General features: G+C 57.4%; 7 protein-coding genes across 7 annotated transcripts; 3 read left to right on the plus strand and 4 right to left on the minus strand.

Moving 5' to 3' along the window:
• Nucleotides 1-122: 122 nt before the first annotated feature.
• Nucleotides 123-4,740, minus strand: BDW47DRAFT_118595 (putative alpha,alpha-trehalose phosphate synthase subunit TPS3; the record flags this gene model as incomplete). Its single annotated transcript, XM_024815231.1, has 6 exons — nucleotides 123-1,033; nucleotides 1,084-1,307; nucleotides 1,680-1,683; nucleotides 1,827-3,156; nucleotides 3,241-4,639; nucleotides 4,718-4,740. 6 exons carry the CDS (start codon nucleotides 4,738-4,740, stop codon nucleotides 123-125), a joined length of 3,891 nt encoding a protein of 1,296 aa, XP_024670695.1.
• A 408-nt stretch (nucleotides 4,741-5,148) lies between these two features.
• BDW47DRAFT_47674 (Stk19 family serine/threonine-protein kinase) lies at nucleotides 5,149-6,745 on the plus strand. Its single transcript, XM_024819128.1, has 2 exons — nucleotides 5,149-6,023; nucleotides 6,080-6,745. The coding sequence occupies exons 1-2, from the start codon at nucleotides 5,483-5,485 to the stop codon at nucleotides 6,691-6,693; spliced, it is 1,155 nt and encodes a 384-aa protein (XP_024670696.1). The 5' UTR covers nucleotides 5,149-5,482; the 3' UTR covers nucleotides 6,694-6,745.
• A 426-nt stretch (nucleotides 6,746-7,171) lies between these two features.
• Nucleotides 7,172-8,299, minus strand: BDW47DRAFT_108260 (uncharacterized protein). The gene has a single exon (XM_024813198.1). It carries the CDS (start codon nucleotides 7,696-7,698, stop codon nucleotides 7,354-7,356), a length of 345 nt encoding a protein of 114 aa, XP_024670697.1. The 5' UTR covers nucleotides 7,699-8,299; the 3' UTR covers nucleotides 7,172-7,353.
• BDW47DRAFT_132680 (C2H2 zinc finger protein) lies at nucleotides 7,797-10,212 on the minus strand. The gene has a single exon (XM_024817630.1). It carries the CDS (start codon nucleotides 9,864-9,866, stop codon nucleotides 7,896-7,898), a length of 1,971 nt encoding a protein of 656 aa, XP_024670698.1. The 5' UTR covers nucleotides 9,867-10,212; the 3' UTR covers nucleotides 7,797-7,895.
• A 916-nt stretch (nucleotides 10,213-11,128) lies between these two features.
• BDW47DRAFT_47697 (uncharacterized protein) lies at nucleotides 11,129-12,959 on the plus strand. Its single transcript, XM_024819129.1, has 3 exons — nucleotides 11,129-11,764; nucleotides 11,823-12,290; nucleotides 12,348-12,959. The coding sequence occupies exons 1-3, from the start codon at nucleotides 11,366-11,368 to the stop codon at nucleotides 12,891-12,893; spliced, it is 1,413 nt and encodes a 470-aa protein (XP_024670699.1). The 5' UTR covers nucleotides 11,129-11,365; the 3' UTR covers nucleotides 12,894-12,959.
• Nucleotides 12,960-13,574: 615 nt separating this feature from the next.
• BDW47DRAFT_47712 (condensin subunit BRN1) lies at nucleotides 13,575-16,884 on the minus strand. Its single transcript, XM_024819130.1, has 3 exons — nucleotides 16,572-16,884; nucleotides 15,900-16,470; nucleotides 13,575-15,839 (listed from the first exon to the last, which is right to left on the minus strand). The coding sequence occupies exons 1-3, from the start codon at nucleotides 16,643-16,645 to the stop codon at nucleotides 13,851-13,853; spliced, it is 2,634 nt and encodes an 877-aa protein (XP_024670700.1). The 5' UTR covers nucleotides 16,646-16,884; the 3' UTR covers nucleotides 13,575-13,850.
• A 252-nt stretch (nucleotides 16,885-17,136) lies between these two features.
• On the plus strand, nucleotides 17,137-20,684 carry BDW47DRAFT_108267 (sodium/calcium exchanger protein). Its single transcript, XM_024813199.1, has 2 exons — nucleotides 17,137-17,704; nucleotides 17,807-20,684. The coding sequence occupies exons 1-2, from the start codon at nucleotides 17,471-17,473 to the stop codon at nucleotides 20,513-20,515; spliced, it is 2,943 nt and encodes a 980-aa protein (XP_024670701.1). The 5' UTR covers nucleotides 17,137-17,470; the 3' UTR covers nucleotides 20,516-20,684.
• Nucleotides 20,685-20,745: the final 61 nt, after the last annotated feature.

Consider the following 20,745-nt stretch of genomic DNA (forward strand, 5'->3'; position numbering starts at 1 on the left):
TACTGTACATAAGCATAGACTTGACACAACTGTATACTTTATAGACATAATAAATAGATCATATGTACACTCACTCACAAACAACACCCCCCATTCTATATACACCAGAAGATATAAGAGCCTCAAATCTTCGCCTTCTTCCCCAAATTCCGACTCGAACTCACCACCAACCCAACCTGGCTAGCAATGGCAACCACCTCGCCCCCCTCATCCAGAATAACCACATCAATATCCGTCCGCCCGTCCCTCATCACCTTACTATGAATCCGACTATACAACCAATCCGCCCCACCAACCGGCAACCGCTTCTTGAAATCCACGTTGAACGTCACAGTCGGATACCAGAACCTCGCAATCTTGCCCCCTTCCCCAACCCCACCACCGTCACCACCACCCTCCGCACTCGAAGCCATCGAATCAAACCGATCCAGCGCCGCAGGAAACATATCCGCCAAAAACGCCACCGCGGCGTCCGTCCACTTTCCCCCCCGGTTCCCCCCGGGACAAAACTGCGCCCACTGGTCCACGACGCCCGTCTGCGGCGCCCCTGCCTTCTTCGGGTCCGGCCCGTAAAGCCTAACCTGCCGGCCTGCGCGGCGGAACTCCGAGAACGGCACGGGCATATACGTCCACAGCCCGTCATTGTCACTCTCGCGCAGCTTCGCAAGGCTCACCTTGCCCCCCGCTCCGGAACCCCCCGGTACAGCAGGGTGCAACCCCCAGTGTGTGGGCGCGGAGATGCCCACCTCCGCAGAGCCGGGACTGACGGTGATGTAGCCGGCGACTTTGACTTCGAGGGCGTGCGGCGCTTTCGGGCTGGGCTGGGAGAGCTTCGCGTGGATGGTGCTCGTGCGGGCGCCGAGCTTCATGTCTTCGACTGTGAGGATGGCGGGGCCGGTCCCCGTGCGGCGCAGGAAGGTCAGTTGCATGGAGATGGGCGTTGCGGGCTCCGTGTAGTGTTTTGCGTGGGCGTGCGCGAAGTGCGTTAGGGCGAGGCGGTAGAATACGGAGGTTGCGTAGCCGCCGTGGGGGACTGTGCTGTTAGTATCTGTGTATTTAGAAAATCGTATGAGGAGAACTCACCGGCTCCGACACACCACTCGCCCTGCAGATTGGCTTCATATCGCCCTCCGCCTAAAGGCTTGATCTGCGTTGCGTCCTCGAACGCGGCATTGGCGGCGGGGGCGTTGGGACTCATTGTTGACGTTCGAAAAGCAATTGCGAGTTTGTTTTCGAGAGTGAAGGAGAATGGGGGAGAAAGAAAAAACAGGACGAGAGTCAGGAGGTGTAGGACGGATGGAGTCCACCTGGGTTGGAACTTAGTAGTCGTCTGTCATAACTAGTCGGCCGTGCTAGTCTAGCATGCTAGTTTAATCCGTCAATCTACGAAGAGAAGGTGATCGTCCCGGGAAACTTCCCCGCACGAGACAAAACGGTTCCCGTTAGACCTCGGTTGACTGGACGATTCACTATAAACGAGTACCGTTCATGTTGACAGAAATGGAAATATGTGAAAATGAATAGATACATACGATATGTGATAATATACCTCGAAAATAATAGTTACAATCAACCCTAACCCACCACCCCGTCACTGATTATTCTATTCATGTCCTGGCAGTGTTGATCCCTTCACCGCGCCAAGGGAACCGCCTCGTGAGCTCGTCACTCATCTATACCGATCTAATCGCCCGTTTTTGTTTTTTTCCATCCGGTTTAGTGCTGAGTGGGGACGGTGGCCAGTCGTTCCAGGCAGGATAGAGCGCCTACCATGGTCAGTATCTTGCTGCAGTAATGGGAAGTGAGAAAAGGAAAGGGCAACATACCAGCCACACCCTGCGTCAAGTACGCTTTCGCCTCCGTACTGCGATACCCCAACGTCACGGTCATCACGTAGTTGACCAACCGCGCCCGTTCCAGTTTGTTCGCCCACCGGAACACCGGCTCGTCGTCGCGCCCATCCCCCAGTGCGAGCAGGAAGTCCGGACGTTGCTCGATGTCCCCCCGTTCGCTGTGCTCCAGGCACCACCGCCACACCAGCGCCGTCGCCGTCGCCTTGTTCGTGTCCGCCGGCTCCACCACCAGCGAGTTGTCCACCGGGATGGCGTGCACCCCTTGACTGGCGCACGCGTCGTTGATGTGGCCCGCGCACGCCGACGCCAGCCGCGAAGCCATGTCCTGGTCCTCGGCCGACCCGTGGTGGAACACGTAGGAGCAGTGCCGGTGCTCGATCCAGCTGCCCTCGGCCCGCTCCTGGTAGTATGCCAGGATGTGGCTGACCCCTTCCTTCCAGGCGTCCGTCTGCGCCCGGTCCGTCAGGCTGCACCACTCCTCCGCCCCCGGTTCCCGCACGAAGCACCCGTTCTCCGCGATGAGGCCCAGCCGGCTCACCAGCCGGAACAGCCGCTCCATCTCCTCCGGCATCCGCGAGCTCATGACGTAGACGATGTTCTTGGGGTCCTCGGTCAGCTCCGCCAGCGTGTTGATGGCGCGCTGGGGCGTCGTGACGATGATGCTCTTCGGGGACCCCCACGAGGCCAGCGTGCCTTCGTAGTCCATGATGATGAGCCGGCAGGCCGACCGGTGGTACATCTGTTCCAGCTTGTTGACGGGCAGCCGCGGCACCGCCATGATCTCCCGCGACGACTGTTCGTTCCACACCCGGTTCAACGTCTCGCTGAAGGTCTTGACCCAGTTCTCGGTCGAGTTTTGCAGCACCGCCCGGTGCAGCTCCATCCACACGCGTTGGCGCTCCTCCTCAGTCCGCGAGAGGGCCGTGTGGATCGCTTCCGCGCATTGCCGGTAGTCCCACGGGTTGACCAAGAGTGCGTGGTGACCGAACACGGACGCGCTGCCCGTAAACTCGCTGAGGATGAGAGACCCAAACTTCTTCTTGGTTTCGTACTTGCCATCCTGGCAGTAGACAAACTCGTGGCTCGTCAGGTTCATCCCTTCGCGCAGGCTCGTGATCATCAGAGCATCCGCAACCGAGATCAGGGCCAGGTACTGGGGGAAGGCCAGATCTTGCTTGAGGAAGACGAGCGGCTGGTGCGCGAGGTTGGAATGCGTGGAGTTGATCCGCATGGCGATGTCGGAAATGGTAGCCTCCAGCTCGGGCTGCTCTGTGGTACTGGTGGCCACTTGGATCAACACCACCTAGAGGTACAGGTCCCATGTTAGTACCTGGGTGATGCGAGAGAACGGGGTTAGGGAGGGGGGAAAAGAAAAGAGAGAACGTACCTGGTCTCGCCATTCCGGATAGGTGTTCAGGAATAGTTCATAGCTCAAGAGCTTCTGACGGATACCGCGAACCTGATCGATCTTGTCGCGAGATACAATCAGCCGCTTCCCCTCGTAGCGCTCGGAAATGAGCTTGATCCACAGGTCGACGTCGGCGGCTTGGCGCCGTTGGTCCCACGAGGTGGGATCGATGCCGATGGGAAATTTGCCCACGTTCACGAATCGATCCTCCAGCTGCAGACCGTCGTTGGTGGCTTCCACGTTCAGGATCCGGCTGCACGTCTGGAGGAAGTGCCGGCAGTACTCGTCGGTCTGGAAGCCGATGAGGTTGGCCCCGAGCATGCCCTGGAGGAGCTCCTTGCGCGGGGCGAGACACCGGAAGACCTCGGAGGACGGGAAGGCGATGTGGAGGAAGAAGCCGATCTGGGCGTCGGGGAGCAGCTTCCGCAGCATGGCCGGCACCAACAAGAGGTGATAGTCCTGCACCCAGATGGAATCGCCGCGCTTCCAGCTCCGGGCGATCCGATTCGCAAACTCCTGGTTGACCTTGACGTAGTAGATCCACGAGTGATCTTCGTAGGCCTTGCTCTTGGGGTTGTCGGGAATCTGGTAGTGAAACACGGGCCAGAGGATGGTCTTGCAGAAGTGCGTGTAGTGCCCGTCAAAGTCGCCGTCCCGGACGTAGACGGTGAGCGACCCGTACTCGTCCTCAAGCTTCTCCTCAATGGCGGCCTTGGTGTACGGGGGCAAGGCATCGGTGGGCATGCCCAATGTGCCCACCCATACCTTGTCCTCCAGCTGCCCGGCATCGGTGGCGGACCGCACTGCGTTGCGCAGTCCCCCGTTGCCCTGCTCCGCGATCTGGATCGTCCAGCCGGCGTCCGAGAAGGAGACCTTGCGGCTGTCCCTCCGGCGGCGGTCGGTCAGGTAGGTCGGCACCGTCACCGGCTCCATGGCCTTCGGCTTCGGCTTCTGCTTCTCGGGCCGGGGCTCCACAGTCGGAGTGGTCGGATCTTGGTGTTTGAGGATGGAGGGCGACGGCGAAAACGCGGCCTGCGGTCTTGGCTGGTTCAACGACAAGGTTGCCCCCCAGGCTGGCGAATGAGCCTCGCTCTCCGTCATGCGATGGATGTTATCATCCGGGTTGGGGAACGGGAACCCGGTGGCGTGATGTTCCGCCCGGTCGAGGGTGGACGAGAAGATCCGCTCATGTTCGGTGGTGGCCCCGGGCGTGAGACCCACCGTGGGGGGGCCATTCTCCTTCTCGAACAGGCTGACGGGATTGGGGGTTGGATTCGGAGGGTCGGCGGATGGTTGTTGGGGAGGTGGGGGACTGGCCGGCCGGGGACACTGGTGATCCGAGTCATGGACATGGAAATTGACGGTATAGGGAAGAAACCTGTAACGTAACCGCGTATCAGCATGAACTCACAATAGCCAGCGATGGTGGTTGGGGAGTGGGAGGGTCGTTTCCTACAAAGAAGCGATATAGATCGTCATAATGACGATATCACAGGGTGAACCGGATAATGAATTGCAAGATTCCCAGTAGCAAAGAAAAACAAGGCAGGGAGCAGTACCCCCCGCTAAACACCAGAGAAGGACACAGGAGTAAAGATCGAGAAAAATTATGCAATGTCCCAGAACTGGACAGAGCTACAAGTGGGATGGAAGATATTCACCACGTGAGAGAAGCTAAAAGAAAAAGAAAAAATACAAGGCGTATGAATTCCGGGGCTTAATGCAGGAAAGATGCAAGAATTATGATGGGATGAAAGCAATTGACAGGGTAATTGTAAAGTCAGCACTCATCGCTTTTCTGTCTGAATTTCGAGATGCAATGAAATAGGAGGTGAGGATAGGAAGAGAGAGAGAAGAAGAAGAGAAAGCTGGAAGGGAATGAAGAAGTAAGAAAGACAAGAAGCCGCTGGACTTGCTTTCTTTCTTATCAATACGTCATGTGAAGCGTCAAAGACTCTGGGTGGGGGGAGTAATAGCTTACATACCGTATTTCCTGCCAGTTGATGTCAGATAAGGTGCCCTTGGTATTGAGATATGGTATGTGTATGTTACGGAGTCCACCGGGCGATCGCCCGTGTCACGTGTGCCGATCGCGCCCTTATCTGTGCTGCCTGAGGCAGGCGCTCGACTTTATCCAACCAAGTCCGGAGAACCTATACGGTTCCAGTCATCTACTACTCACTCCACTCGATCCTCATCTACCTCGATATATACCCGCGTCATGCCCCTACGGGTCACATCTGCTCCCGTCTCCGGGGTGCAGAAGAGGCGACGGAAACCCGCAGACTCAAAACCCCGCGCCTCGCCCTTCGCCGGCCACGCACGTCGCAAGGCCACCACCACCAGGGCACCCGATGCAGCAGACGAAGACACAGACCCCCTCCCAGACGTCGGGTTGTCGCGATACATCCCCGAGACCGCACCGGTGGAGAACGTCGTGCAAGCCTTGAGTTACATCCGCGACAGTATCTTCGACGAGATTCCCCAGCGGGCGGGAATGAACAGCACCCGGATCGCGGAGGTGCTGAACTTTCGCCGCTCGCTGCCCCCTTTGGTTTCGGTGGCTCACGTCCATACCTTGCTGGATGCGCCGACAAGGGTGGAAAAGGAGGTCATGGAGTTGGTGTCTACCGGCCGGGTGCGTCGGCTGGTGGTGCCCGGGCGTGGCAACGATGCCGCCGGGCTGGGCGACTGTCTTGTTCTGGTGGAGGATTGGGAACGGCTTGTACGGGATAGTAACGCCTTAGATCCGTCGCTGAAAGGTATTCGCCCCCCGTTATCCCAGGCAAAGCTATCTTCTCATTAACACCCACATCAGACAAATTCCTCTCCGTCCTCACCCGAATAGGAAACACCTCGGCCGTACCCGGCATACTGTTCTCCCCCCCAGAATACACATCCCTCGTGCGCGCCGGATTCCTCGTCTCCTCATCCTCCCTCGCCAAAGGCTCCTCCAACATGGCCTCCCTCCCCAGTCTCCCCTCCTCCATCACCACAACAGCCGGCAACACCGCCAGCCGATCCAGCAGTGGAAGCGATAGCCCACGCCCCAATACCACCCCCACCAACCGCTCCCAATCCCACTTCCACACCGCAACCCTCTTCCTCTCCCTCCCCAACACAGGCCCCTACCTCCGCCTCCTAGGCGCAGGCCGAACCCACCTCGTCACCATCTTGAAGAAGTCCAGCTCGCGTGAGGTGCCACTCTCTCTGCTACGAGACCGCTGGAACGGGGCCGTCGAGACGGAGTCGGGCTCCAGCGTGGCTAAGCGGATGAGGGGCGAGTTCACGGGGGTTTTGCCCGGCAGGACGAAGAAGTGGAAGGATCTGTATGGGATGACGTTCCGGTGGGTGTTGGAGGAGGCGATTGGGGCGGGGCTCGTTGAGCTGTTTGATACGGGGAGTGTGGGGCCGGGGGTGCGCTGTCTTTGATTGTGTTTGTGATGCTGGGTTATGATTCTCATTATTATTGGGTGTATTATAGATTGGACGGTGGGTTATGTTTGTTTATGACTGATGATATATAGATGCATTGATGGGGAATGGAAGAATAGAATAGATTTTCACATCTATCCGATATACACATACATGTATTACTCCGTATTGCTCTTTTACTCCTCCTCTGCAATGTTCCCAGTCAAACCCTGATGAGCCAAATGGGCAATAGTCCAGTCGACGTCCCATCCCCTAGCTCCAACGCCGTCAGACATCGGGCGGGGTTGGGGCTGGGGTTGAGGTTACCAGGGTGATAAAGACGGGAGGCGTTCGATAGAGCGGAAGCCACAGGATATAGTTTACGGTCAGATGCATGCGCAGATGGAAAATACAAAAATGATCACAATCATGGTAGGGATATAGGACTATCTAGTCAGACCTAGTGGCATGGCAGGGCAGCCCATACGATGAATGAATCAATGGATAATTCTGTCCAAGATCTCTCGTATGTGTGGATCTGATCGGTTGCATTAATGCCTCCATAAAGTATGAACAAAGAAATCCAAAACGGTTAGACTATCAAGCGATAACAGGATAGATAGAAGATGAATAAAGATAAGAAGGACGAGGAAAATAAAGAGGAACCCGATTGTGCCCCTAGACTCCTGGCTCCTTGGATCCGACAAGATAATGCTGATGCAATACGTACAACATGCTCAATACAGACAAGAAGGCTAAGACAGGCAAGTGGGGGAAAGATGACGGGAGGATGATTACAAGCAACAATCCGACGCAGAAGAAACTAAGCATCTTGTAGGAGAATAGAATAAAATGAACCGTCGTATAGGACAGGGGGTGAAGAGACAGAATGCCGGGATGGGTCAGGGCACACGGTGTCAGAAAGATCGCGTCTCGGAGACTCCAATTTTCATCATCAGTTCGGCGTATCATGAAAGCGATAAGAGGCGGATGGCGAGACCAGAAAGAGGGAAGGAAGAGCATGGACGGAAAAAATCCCGCGAAGGAGTATAGGCCAGACACTGAAGATGTAGGGGGGGGAATAAAAAGACCACAATAGAGAGGAGACAGTCGAGCGGTGCCAGGAGAGGGAAAATGGATAAAAAAAAAATAAAAATATTATTATAAAGAATGGAGGGAGTGCGGGCTACAAAGGCGAGCATATTCCAAAACGTCGCCGCTCACCGGTGCGCCGGACTGGCCGAACTGGTCTCATGTCCCGCCAGTTGTGCCGATGAGACCGCCGGGGCGGCGAGACTGTTGCTGTGGTCGGTGGGACCGGCATGGGACGCCAGCTGGGCGCGGAGCGTCGCAACCTCGCTTTTCAGCGCGCCCAGCTCGTCGTGAACCGTCCGGATGTACCGCCACAGACTGTCCTCCCGTTCCCGGCCAGGATCGATGTAGCCACCATCGGGGGGCCCGGCCCGATGGCCGCCATTGGTGGGAAGACCGTCTGGGCCCGGCTTGGTGGCCGACGGCGGGGGCGCGTGGAGCGTAAAGCGCGCATCCGCCGACGAGGCCATGCCTGGCGGGGGCGGCAGCTGCGGTGCACCGGGCTGGGGCGGGGGCAGACCCAGGCCCGGCGGCGGGGCGGAACCGGGGACCGGTGCCTGGGAGATGGACCCGGTTCGGGCGTAGGGCGGCTGAAACGACGGCGTCATGCCGGGCGAATGGGGACGATGGAGGTGGTGGGGCGTGGTGTCGGGCCCGGGGCCGACCGGGTGTGAGGCGAGGGCGTTGGGGGACAGCGGGCGCGGGCTGCTGTCGGCGACCCCGGCCGGCGGGAAGGCGGAGGGAGGAGGACCCGTGGCCTGGTGACCGGCGGGGGGGAAGGTGAGGCTGCCGGGCTGCGAGACGGGCGAGGCCGACGCGCTGGAGCCGCCGTGGCTGGTGGCCGGCGGGAACAAGCCGCCGGGCGAGGGTCGCCCCGCAGCCAGGGGCGGATAGGTGCTCGGCTGGCGGGGCGGGGGGTAGCTGGCGCCGCTGGGGGCGGGAAGGTCGTGCTTCTTGATGCTCGGCATGTTGAGGCGGCGCTCGTCCTCCTCGTCCATGCGCTCCGGCTCGGCGTAGACGAGCCCCTCCATGGAGTCGTCGGGACCGCCGGGGCCCGTCGGGTCGCCGTATTCATCGTCGGGAGCGTAGCTCCCCATGCTGGACCGACGGCCGGCACAGCCGCCCTGGCCCTTGTTGTGGCGCGCCAGGGCATCGCCCCGGGCGAAGCGGCGACCGCACTTGGGGCAGATGTGCGGACGCTCGCCCGTGTGCAGCTTGGTGTGCCGCTTGAGGTCGTGGAGGCGGCGGAAGCGCGACTGGCAGGTTTGGCAGACGTAGGGTTTCTCCTGGCTGTGGGTGAGTAGATGGCTCTTGAGGTTGTGATGGCGAGTGAACTCGGTGGCGCAGTAGGGACAGCGGTGCTTCTTGGCCGAGGGCGACCGTTGGCCGGCCTTGCCGAAGCCGGAGCCCGGCAGACTCAGGCCGCGACGCGGGTCGGCCAGGTTGCCCGTGGGCATGGGGTAGGAGAAGGCCTTGTTCCCGGTGTCCTGCAGCAGCTCGGTCTCGTCGCGATGGCGCGGACGATCGCCATCCTGCGAGGCGGAGTCCTCGATGGGACCGGGACTGGCGACCGTGGAGGTGTTCATCAGGGAGGAGGCGGCATGGTCGGCGGCGGCAAAGGCGTCGGGCGCATTCCCGGGGGTGGAGTGGGAATCGACCTGCATGTGATCGGAGACGGCGACGGCGTCAGTGGGGGGTGGCAGCGGGTGTTGTTGTTGCTGCTTCTCGCTGGCGCCTAGGGCCTCACGGGCGACCTGCGAACTGTTGCGCTCCGCATCCTTCTCCTGGTCCAAGGGCCGATCGGTCGGGCCCGCGGTGGACGGTGGCGTGGTCATGGGTGGCAGAGAGTCACCGCGTCGGGAGACGTTCAACCCAGCGTGTGCGATCGAGGTCAAAGAGGAATCAGGTTTGGAGTGTTTCAGGTAGGCGACCGAATCCGAGGGACTCGCGGTGACGGGGTGAGACGGGGTAGGTAAGGAATTGGAGAACGCCACAGAATCGTTATTTGACTGCATCAACGCGGCCATGGACTCGGAGGGATTGACGCCAGCCTGGAATGGATGGCGACCGACAGAAGAGACTATATGGACCGAGGTCATGTCAATTTAGGTGGCAGAAAAGAGAAGAGTGAGGCGATGTGGCTTGAGGGTCATGATGTGGTTGAGCCGGAGGGGGGATGGAGAGTATGAAATAGCGAGGAAATATCCGGGGGAGAAAAAGGAACCAGGCAAGACGAAGAGGCTCAGCCCAGGCGAAAACAGAAAAAGGCAAAGCGAGTTAAGAAGTAAGAAGGGGGGGGTGGGAAAGAAGTGAACGAGTGAGATGGCTCAGAGGGCAGTGTAGTGTCAGGTAGTGTTTTGGCGTGGGCCTCATTTCTCTTACCTGGAAAGCCAAGTGTGGCGCAAGCTGACCGGGGGGAGAAGTGGGCCAACAGAGCTGGCACCTCAGCTGTCTTTCCCTCTCTCTCTCTCTCTCCCTCTTTCTTTGCCTCTTTTCTCTTCTTTACCTGTTGTTCTTTTCTTGTCCCTTTTTTTTTGATTTATTTATTACCCTCCCCCAAAGGGAGATCCCGAAGAGAGGTGAAGGAAAGGGGAAAGATATCCAGACAAACAAAGCATCCAGTCAAAAAAGTATATAGCAAAATACAATCAATTCAATTCCATGAGATCCAATCACACATCACACAAATTAAAAAACAAGAAAGTAGAAAAGAAAGAGAGAGAGATGGATGCAGGATAAAAATAGCGATCAGCCTTGTGTGAAGGTGAAGGGGCAGAGTATCAGCACGGAGTCATTCGACACGGACGATCTGGATCGATCTGGAGATTCCCGCATAGGGATATTCAAGTGGCTGGACAAGAGACTTGAGTTTTAAGATATGATTGACAGAAAAGACGAGTTCGTCCAGGATCAGATCAAAGCGAGAGAAAAGACCGCTCGACTTGCAACTGGAGAAGATGCGAGATCGATCAGGGAGGGGCTGACTAAACGTATCCATACAGATCGTACCATCTCCTGACCATACCATACATACCTGGAAAGTATCATACAGAGATGGAAACATTACCATCCCCATCCATACCATCTCTATACCGACCCATACCCCATCCATACAATACCCCATATCGTGATCCTATTCGACTGTGATCAATCCTGCATCCATCACACTTCTTCCCGGCGCTTCTCATCACTCCAATCATCCTCCATACTCCTGCATCCTCGACCTTTTTCCTGCATCGTCCCCGGCGCTTAACCAACCCTCCTCTGCCCTTCCCCTCCAGTTATCACATCTGATTCGAGGGAACCCTGCTTAGCATGTCCTTCACCCCGTTATACTTAGAGAGACCGTCTTCCCAACATGGCGCCTGCTCCTTCTCTCGTCCTTTGGGATCCTCTTCTACCGTTCAGTCAATGACCTTTTCCTCCTCTCTCTTCCCTGTGTCTTCTGAAAGAGACAACAAGAGAGAGTAGACAAAAGAAAAGAAAAGAAAGAGACGAAAGTCAAGAGACAGACAAGAGGTTGAGAGCAGGCTCTCCCCTCTTCACCACTCCAGCTGGTCTTCATCGTAAAGCTCATACTTGTCTCTTCCGGTCAACCATGGCTCCCCATGCGCAACCAACCGTCGCTTCTCAAGAACGAAGCTCCTCCGACTCGACTGTCTCCTCCTTGAAGAGTCCGCGGACCGCTCGTTTTGCTGAGGCGACCACGGTTCACTCCCCGACCGACCCCACGGCCCACAAGTCCCCCTTCGCCGACCCTCCTCCACATCAATCCCAGACCCCACCCGATGTCTCTGACATGGGCTTTGGCTATGTCACCGCGGCCGACCCGGCGCATCATGCCCATCACCATGCCCCGGCCTCTCCCCTTCGGAGTGCCCTCAAGGTTCCCGGCACGCCGGGACGCACCTTGAACCCGCTTAGCCCCACTTTCCGGGAGGAGTTCTATGTGGAGAAGCAAGAAAAGTCGGCCGAGGAGGAGAACGCGCGCGATTTGGTGAGTAGATTCCGCCCCATTCCCCCCAGTCAGGATAGACGTGGCTAACAAACCCCAGAGAATTAAACTCCGGGTCCGCATCGCCAAGATCTTCCTGCGTTTCGTCAATTTTGGCTGCAGTCTGATCATCTTGACCATCCTGGCCACCACGTTGACCATCTTTCATGCCACCAAGGCCCTGCCTTCCCGCAGCGGCTTCCCCGCATGGGCCAATGGCACGAACCCGTGGACCCAGTACCTTCTTCTGGCCGTCTCGGTCGTCTCGCTGGCCGCCTGTTTGATGGTCTTTTGGGCCTACTGGAAAGGCGGTCACAAACGCGCCGAAAAGGTGGCCGTCTACTACACCACCTTTTCCGTCTGCTTTTTCGCCTTCAGTCTGATCATGTGGGTCGTCGCCGCCGCCCTCTACCAGAGTGAAAAGGCCAAAGGGGACGGTAAGGACCTGTGGGGCTGGTCCTGCAAGCAGAATCCCCGGGAGAAGTTATTTCACAATGACATTGATTACGCTCTGCTCTGTCGTCTGCAGGTGAGTCAACCCTCCCTATCTTCCTCTCCTGAGGCTTCATACTAAAACTGGTGGTAGGATTGGGGACTAGTGTGCGCCGTCATCGAGATTGTCATCGAGGTCTTGATCATCCTTATCTACGCCGTTGTCTTCTACCGCTTCTGGACCAAGCGGCGGCTGATGAAGTCGATGGACCGTCGTGACAAAGCCCGCTCCGACCTGTATCTCGCCCAGCTGCGAGTCCAGTCGGCTCCCAACACGCCCGGCTTCCCGCGCACCCCGAAGACGCCGTTCGTGACCGCAGGGCCGGCGCAGGACCCGTATTCCGCCGCTGAGAATGGCGAATACTGTGCTACCCAGTTCGCGACGCCCCGCTCCCCCGCGAAGCCTCAACCGACCTTCCAACTCCAGCCCCCTCCCATTCGCGTGCAGCATGCGACGCCCAAGCAGGACCAGGCTGAATTCGCGGCCCCTCCCGCCCCGGCGCCCGTGTCGCCCCCGTTGGAAGGTCCCTCGCAACACATGGAGGCGGCCCCGGGTGAGCGGACATATGATTCCGTTCCCATTCCTGAGGCGTATACCAGCCCCATGGCCTCCAGCTTCCCCCCGAATGCTCGACAGTGAACCATGAGGTCGAAAGGCTGAAAGGGAAAAGAAAGAAGAGAAAAGGCAAAAAAAAAAAAGAAGAATGAGAGGGAAAAAAAAGAAGAAAATTTAGAAAATAAAAAAAAGAAACCTGCCAAATGATTGATTCATCTATGCTTCTGGAAGCGGCAGTGTGTTCATTCGATGGTGCTGTATCCGCTCATCGCCAACATATAGTTGGAAAGTGTCTTCTTTTTCTTTTGTCTTTTTCTTTCGTCTTCTTCTTCTTCTGTTTTCCTTTTTCTCTTTTCTTTTGTGTTGTAAGTGGCCTAAGGCAAGGGAAATCCTCAACCTATCTGTTATAATGTGTACCTGTTTGTCTTTGCTTTTACTCATGTTAAATACGTCTATTATACCATTCTGCGAGTCATCTTTCTTTATCTCCTTTCTTTCCATCTGCATTGTCTCTCTCTGACACATACACACACTCTTTCTTACCCGTCTTCTATGGGTGCTCTCGCTCTCACTCCCGTCCCAGACTCTTCACTGTGGACGGGCTGTATACAACAAAGATTAAATGAGGTTTATTTAGCACCATACATACATAGCCCTGCATCGCTAGTTGCGCCTAGCTAGGTAATTGTTTACCCATACAAACATATTATGGAACTCAATCTTTACAATCCTATCAATCACCTGCTACGGATACCAAGTAATTCTTAGCCCAGCTAATCATGAATATCAGAATTGTGTTCAGTTTCATAAAGTAAAGTAAAATAAGAAACCCACGCCCGCCCCTACCCAGAGAGCACAGCCCATACCAATGACGCCTTTCCCACGAACATAAATCAATCAATCAATCAACCAAACTCGAGCAACCGCAACCCATGTATACTACCATAGGTCATGCAACATCATCTTTCATACAGCATACAACGAAGGGAAAAAAGGAGAAGAGAGCTGAGGGGTCCTAGGCTATACATGGACCCTCGGCGCTTACATTGCTCCTTCTTCGAGGACGGCGTTCGCATCTTTGGCGATGAAAATTTCCTCTAACTTGCCGGCGCCGAGGTTGCTGAGGGCGTCGTCGTTTTTGAGGATGAGTCCTTGTTCGTTGGCTAGATGGAGTAGGCAAATGAATCCGAAAGAGGTGCTGATGTCGCGGAGGGTCTCGGGGGCGTAGACTGATTTGAGGGCGTTCATGACGCGCGTGAATCGTAACTGGTTCTGGTCCTCTGCACCCTCGCTTCCAGGGATCAGACCCTTGTCCTGCGGCGAGGAGCTGGGAGGTGCGTCGGGTCCGCTTTCTTCTGGCTGTGGCCGAGCTGGACTGGAGACGGCCGCCGCAGAAGAGGCGGAATCGAACTGGGACGAGGCGATGAGCCGCTCTCCCATCCCCTTCCACATCTCCAACTTCAGCCGTCGCACGTCGACCTTCTTGGCGACCCGAGCGTATGCCACGTAGTCGGGGCGCGCTCTCCGGCCACCCTGCGTGACTAGTTGGGATCCGTAGCCGCCAGGCCCCTGTTGGGAAGAACCCGGGGTGGCTCCGACCATGTTCAGGAGGGCACTGAGCCCGGTGGCCCCGCCCGCGTCGCCCGTCGCCGCCCCTGGTTGCCCATCTGGCGGCGGCGACAGCATTTCGCGGGCGTCGGCAAACGGCAGATTGTCGTCTTCATCGTCACCCAAACCAAGGCCATTGGGGAACGCGAGACCATCGTCATCCGCGAAGAAGTCCGCATCGTAGGCGCCCGGCGCACCTTCATCCGGACCTTCGTTCGCCTCCGTCTTATGATTGGCCCAGAACGCCTCGTCCATCTCCCCGTGGCCGGAGGTCTGGTCCTGCCGTCGCTGGTTGAATGACCGAGATCCGACCAGCTTCCGGGAACCCATCCGGGCCTTGGGCTTCAGGAACAGACGCAGTAGTTGTCGGGAGTTGAAATGCTTGTCGTCTGGGAGGAGATTGCGCCCTTTGGTCTTCCATTGGGTCTTGGGGAGGGAGATGGCGGAGTTGGAGCTGGCGGGGGTGTATATCAGCTCGGAAACGGACGGGTCCAGAGGGAGGCTGAAGTCGATCTCAAAAGGTTCCTTCTCTTTCCGTGGCTTGGGAGCCGCGTTGGACGCGGTGGCCGCCGTGTGTTCTTTGATGCGGCGGATCTTCCAGTGCTCCGGACCGGCCCAGTTCTTTTGGAGCGCGTTATCGAAGTAGCTGAGGATGTTCTCATGGTCTCGCTTGTCGGGCTGGTGCGTGAGGGAGATGGAGTAAGTGTCGTTGTCGAACGCGTCGCCGTCGGGATTCTCCTCGCCGTCTTGCTCCACACGATGGACCTTGAGCATCGGCTCCAGGGCCGCTTCACGCGCCCAGGCCTCGCCGCCGTCGCCGAAACCCGTGTCGCCGCTGAGGTCAAAGCCCGCCAGTGACGCATCATCGTCGTCGAAACCGACCGCGTTGTCATCATCAAGCATAATGCCCGACGAGTCATTCATGTGGCTGTCCTCCCCGGGGTCTTTGTCCTGACGCCACTCCTCGGGCGCTTTGAGCAGCGGGATATCCAAGGATCCGCTTGGGTCTCCCAGGTCCAAGTTCTTGAGCGAGGGACAAATGTCCTGCGCTTCCAGGCGTTCCAAGTCGGGAAAGAATTGGCGGGCTAGGGGGCCGATGTCGATCTCAATGCTGTCCTCAAACGTACTCTCGGGGGCCGACTTGGCCGGCGGGGGGGTGCCCTGCTGGTCCGGATCTTCCGAGGACTCACGCGACTCGTCCCCTTCTTTCGGGGTCTCCTCGGCCGCATCGTCGCTGCTATCGAACACGATTCGCCCTTGGCCATCAATGGCCAGATGGTTCAGGAGGAGGCCCTTGGCGCCGCCTTCGTCGAAATCGGCGGATGCCTTCTTGAAGAGGGGATCGACGGAGAATTCGAGTTCAAACTTTTTCAGTTGGAGGGCGGCAAACGAGGGCGCCAGGGTCGCTTCGTGGGTACGGGCCTAGGGAGGCTAGAGTCAGTATGGCGGGTTGGGACGATGTGGGATAGGGGGTCACCGTACCTTTCGGCGGGATTTCCGGGTCCCTTCTTCGTCTTCGTCCTCGCCGTCCTCGCCATCGGCATCGGCTTCGCGGGCTTTTCGGTCGCGGCTGTCGGCCAAACCACTGAGCAGCTTCCCGGTTTCCGTCGCGACACTGTCCACTCGACTGGTATAAATCTTGACGCAGCCATCTAAAGTGCAGCTGGCCTTTTGGAAGTTCACGCCGTCGCCCTCCTTGAGCAGGGACATGTCATGGAAGTAGTCGATGAGGGCGAAATTCCAAGAGTTGTTGGCGTTGATCTTGTTGTCGGTGGCCATCTTCATCCACTCTTCAAAGTTGGCCAGGATGGGTACGCGCTTCATGGGGGTGACGGCGCGTTGGCGATTGACATCGCTTTCGCGACGGCGACTGCCCGAGCCGCGCGGGGTGCCGCCCGGGCTCACACTTTGACCGCGATCGTAGCTGGTGTATCTGCGGGGGGGTAACGGGGTCTTGACGGCGGCTTTGATCTGGTCCATCTGACGATCATAACGGGCTTGTCGGGCCTCCATGCGGGCGGCCTTTTCTCCCATATCATCATTGAGAGGGATCCTTGGACCGAGTTAGTCTTGTGCCACTGGTTATTTGCGTACGATGAAAAGGGAGGGGCGGGGTTGTCCCGTGACAACGAGGTTGGAGGGGAGGATGCGCACTTGATGGGCGAGTTCTTATGGGGGGTGGAAGCACCGCCAGAGCGGCGATGCTTGGAATTAGCCACGCGGGGCATGATTGCTAATAATTGACCCCGGCAGTAAGGGATCGGAAGACTACCAGGACTGGCGGGGTGTTGATAGAGAATGGATCACGATAGGGAGGGGGACGGCGGATGGGGGAGGGGTCAATGAGCGTTCTGGCTCATATCAGTGGAGAATGACGGAGCGAGAGTTTATCGAAAAGCGTATGATTGGAGAGCGTGGTTGGTATGATGAGTATGATTGTGATGTCGGAGAAGAGGATGATGCTGACGATGGTGTTGATTGATGGTGATGAGGGAGAGATTTCCGAGCCAAACAAGCCGCATCAACAAAAACAACCTGCCCAATCGGGGTGTCACCTGATTGCATAATTAGTCATCTCTTACTTGTGCATCGTGCGAGTCTGTATGGTACCGTACCGTACCATACGGTGATGACATCAGACATGATCTCTTTCTCTCTCTCTCTCTCTCTCTCTCTCTCTCCCTCTCGTCTTATCGCATTTGTCTACAGGATCAGGATGGCTTGAGATCTGATTCTGTCAGACCCTTTTTTTAATATATTTAGACGGATCGATGAGTGATCTACATGGATGGACAGAATATTGGAACGATCCCCCTCACAGACTGCATATTAAATATACTTCGATGGATCATCCCTCCCCCCCTTCTGCTCCCCTTCCTCAATCTCCGACAACTCTCGCTCTCTCCAGTCTCCAATTTTCCACGTTTCGTTCTCCACATCCATTTATTTCTACTCTGTTCGACGACCATATCCCTTTCTCAGCATTTCTCCCGGCTCGATGAACTTTCCTAGACTCTCCTGCCGTTCATAATGCGGCCCGTCCTCTCGTCATCATGTCCCATCTACCGTTATCTTCTCCCCCTCTACCTCCCTTGATCCGAGGGAAGACGCATCGCAACAGGCGCCAATACTCGGTGCGGCCGTTCTACTATTCCCTCTTTATTTTGACGGCCCTGGTGGCCTTCAGTTGGGTCGTCCGTCACTTCGAAAATGCTGCAACCCGAGTCCAGCTACCAACTACGTCCGATAAGCTCATTCAAAAACGGGGCGTCCATGACGAACTAGAGGTATCTCCCCCCTCTGTCTCTCGTGTGATGGACTATGATCGCCACATCATAAATATTAGCTCGAAGTTAGCCCAGCTGACCATCTGCGCCACCCTTTTATAGTGCCGCTTGGTCCGACACGCCAAGGATCAGTGCGCCTTCGTCCGTACCAACTGCCTCGACTATGAAGACGGCTTGCTCTCTTATCTCCACTTCTACTACTGCTCCCTGGCCGATGCCAAACCCGTCGCTTTCCTCATCCTTGTCCTATGGCTGTCCCTCCTTTTCAGCACCATCGGCATCGCCGCCAGCGACTTCCTCTGCATCGATCTCAGCACCTTGGCCAGTGTTCTCGGCTTGAGCGAAAGTCTGACGGGCGTCACCTTCCTGGCTTTTGGGAATGGAAGCCCGGATGTTTTCTCCACGTTTGCCGCCATGAAGTCCAACAGCGGGAGCTTGGCCGTCGGGGAGCTTCTGGGAGCGGCGGGCTTTATCACCTCGGTCGTGGCTGGTTCCATGGCGCTTGTCCGCCCGTTCAAGGTCGCCCGGAGGAGTTTCGTCCGTGACGTCGGCTATTTCGTCGTGGCGGTGAGCTTCAGTATGCTGATGTTGGCCGATGGTCGTCTGCACGTCTGGGAGTCGGCCACGATGGTGGGTCTCTATTGCTTCTATGTGTTCCTCGTCGTCACCTGGCACTGGTACATCGTACGCCAACGTCGGTCGTATGATCGGAGTGTCGTGGCCCGGTCTCATTTCAATATCCCCGAGAACCAGGAGCTCGACATCGAAGAATTCGACGACGACGATCCGATAGTTGCGTCGGAGTCGGCGAGCCTCCTGCCCGGCGTCTCCGTCGAGGATTTCGGATCCCTCGAGGAACCCGACGTGCCCGTCTGGAGAGACGGGGAGGAGGAGGATGATGAGACTCGCAACCGTTACCTGGCCGAGATCCGGGACAACATGCACGTCATCCGCCCCTCCGTACGCAGACGGAACACCTTGAACCCCATCAGACCGAGCCTGGTCGGAGCCCTGGAGTTTCAGTCCGTCCTCTCGTCATTGCAGAGGTCGAAAAATGTCCATCAGGATGGGCCGACCGGCCTCGACGGGTCTCTCGACCAGGACAACAGGTCTGTCGCGTCCCATCCGCGGAGTGACCGACACATGGCCGCGGACCGCCTGTTCGTCGACAGTGAAGGGGGGACTTCTCGCGTGCGAGCCGTGTCCGCCAACGACGCCGCGGGTCTGAGGCTAGACACAAGCTTCTTCCACCCTGGGGAGACCCGTCCCCTTTTAACCGTCAGTAGACCGTCTGTCGGCGATGGTGGATCACCCCCGGCCACGTCGAGTCCTCAAGACGAGCGTGGAACGACGTCAAGGCTGACTCCACCGCCGTCGGGTCCCTCTAGTCGTAGTCCAAGCCCAAACTTACTAGCGCCCCCGGACGTTTTCCATCAGCCTAATTACCAGGCCGAGACGCCTCAATCCCGCTCCCCGATCGACGTATCCCCCCGCGGCACGGCATTTGCCCGGGGCAGTGCGGACACCCAACTGGAGAGTCCCTCCAGCCCATTTCCTCCGTTTCTGGATACATCCGTCCCGACCTCCAGGGCTCCAAGCATACGGCTCCCGTCGGCTTCGACCCCGACAGAGGCGCTGCAGGTCCACGACCGTATCTTTGAAGAGTGTCGCAGCCCCTCGATCACATCTTACTCGTGGAGACGGTCGTGGTCTCTTCTTCTCCGGTCTTGCGTGCCTGTCCTCTTTCCCACCCTCTACGGCTGGGGGGCGAAGGGTTTCGGGGAGCGTCTTTTGGGCATCATCGCGGCCCCCAGTGTGTTCCTGTTGACCATCACGCTCCCCGTTGTGGAACCCGCGCAACCCGGGTCAGACGCCTCGTCTGGTCCCGATGTCTCCCCAATCGACGACAACTCACCTGGCCCGCGCGTGCGACTCCCAGAGGACAGCCCATTGCTCCTGCCACCTGACTACAGTCCTACGGCAATCCATCAACCCGACCAGAACGGCAAAGTCCAACCAGTGCAGAACAGACGTCGCTGGGACTCAGAACTCCCACCCCCTCCGCCCCCCGCAGACAGCTCGCCACAGTCATCCAGAGAGTGGTGCCAATGGCTAGTCTGCACGCAGCTCTTCACAGGGCCCTTCTTCGTATCCCTCATCACTTGGACCGCCACAGACCCCGACCTCCAACCCCGTAATCTCCTCCTCCCCTCCATGGTCGCCCTCCTATTCTCCCTAGCCTGCCTCTTCGGCCTCACAGCAAGCGCTCGCCAAACCCGCTCCCCCCAACCCATCAACGCCGTCCGCCCCTTCCTCGCCCTCCTAGGCTTCATCGTCGCCATCTCCTGGATCGCAACAATAGCCACAGAAGTAGTCAACCTGCTCAAAACCCTCGGCGTCATCCTCAACATCAGCGACTCCCTACTGGGCCTCACAGTCTTCGCCGTCGGCAACTCCCTCGGCGACCTCGTCGCAGACATCACCGTCGCCCGCCTCGGCTACCCCGTCATGGCCCTAAGCGCCTGCTTCGGCGGCCCCATGCTCAACATCCTCCTCGGCATCGGCCTAGGCGGTCTCTACATGACCCTGAACGCCAACCCGGAAACCGTAGCCGTCAACGGCGGCTCCTACGAGATCGCCATCTCGAAGGTCCTCATCATCAGCGGTGCCACGCTGCTGATTACGCTAGTCGGCTTGTTGATCGTCGTCCCAATGAATAAGTGGATCATGGACAGGAAGGTCGGGTGGGGGCTGGTTGTGCTTTGGTGTATCAGTACGCTGAGCAATGTTGTTGCTGAGCTGGTTACTTAGCTGTTTGCTGGTTACTTTATCTTTATAGACTTATCTTTACGGGGTTTGGGTGTCTACGGGCTTGCTTTGGAACTGCTACTGCCAATGTAGTGGAATTGTTGGACGAACCCGGTGTATCTGTTACTATTGTTGATGTTACGAACTGATGATTCATGCGGTTCCTTTTCTTCTTCCTCTTCTTCCACTTCAACGATATTATCTACACTGGCTCTTTCGCCAAACTTCCTAAA

Source organism: Aspergillus candidus (assembly GCF_002847045.1).
Source record: "Aspergillus candidus strain CBS 102.13 unplaced genomic scaffold BDW47scaffold_33, whole genome shotgun sequence".
Lineage (NCBI taxonomy): Eukaryota > Fungi > Ascomycota > Eurotiomycetes > Eurotiales > Aspergillaceae > Aspergillus > Aspergillus candidus.

Excerpts from the sequence above, each read along its gene's own strand:
- BDW47DRAFT_108260 (XM_024813198.1), bottom strand. The coding sequence starts at position 7,698 with ATGCTCTTCCTTCCCTCTTTCTGGTCTCGCCATCCGCCTCTTATCGCT.
- BDW47DRAFT_108267 (XM_024813199.1), top strand. The coding sequence starts at position 17,471 with ATGTCCCATCTACCGTTATCTTCTCCCCCTCTACCTCCCTTGATCCGA. Across the intron at positions 17,705-17,806 it reads GCGTCCATGACGAACTAGAG|TGCCGCTTGGTCCGACACGC; the intron begins GTATCTCCCCCC and ends ACCCTTTTATAG.
- BDW47DRAFT_132680 (XM_024817630.1), bottom strand. The coding sequence starts at position 9,866 with ATGACCTCGGTCCATATAGTCTCTTCTGTCGGTCGCCATCCATTCCAG.
- BDW47DRAFT_47674 (XM_024819128.1), top strand. The coding sequence starts at position 5,483 with ATGCCCCTACGGGTCACATCTGCTCCCGTCTCCGGGGTGCAGAAGAGG. Across the intron at positions 6,024-6,079 it reads CTTAGATCCGTCGCTGAAAG|ACAAATTCCTCTCCGTCCTC; the intron begins GTATTCGCCCCC and ends CACCCACATCAG.
- BDW47DRAFT_47697 (XM_024819129.1), top strand. The coding sequence starts at position 11,366 with ATGGCTCCCCATGCGCAACCAACCGTCGCTTCTCAAGAACGAAGCTCC. Across the intron at positions 11,765-11,822 it reads AGGAGAACGCGCGCGATTTG|AGAATTAAACTCCGGGTCCG; the intron begins GTGAGTAGATTC and ends AACAAACCCCAG. Across the intron at positions 12,291-12,347 it reads CTCTGCTCTGTCGTCTGCAG|GATTGGGGACTAGTGTGCGC; the intron begins GTGAGTCAACCC and ends AACTGGTGGTAG.
- BDW47DRAFT_47712 (XM_024819130.1), bottom strand. The coding sequence starts at position 16,645 with ATGCCCCGCGTGGCTAATTCCAAGCATCGCCGCTCTGGCGGTGCTTCC. Across the intron at positions 16,471-16,571 it reads CATAAGAACTCGCCCATCAA|GATCCCTCTCAATGATGATA; the intron begins GTGCGCATCCTC and ends ACTCGGTCCAAG. Across the intron at positions 15,840-15,899 it reads CCCGGAAATCCCGCCGAAAG|GCCCGTACCCACGAAGCGAC; the intron begins GTACGGTGACCC and ends TAGCCTCCCTAG.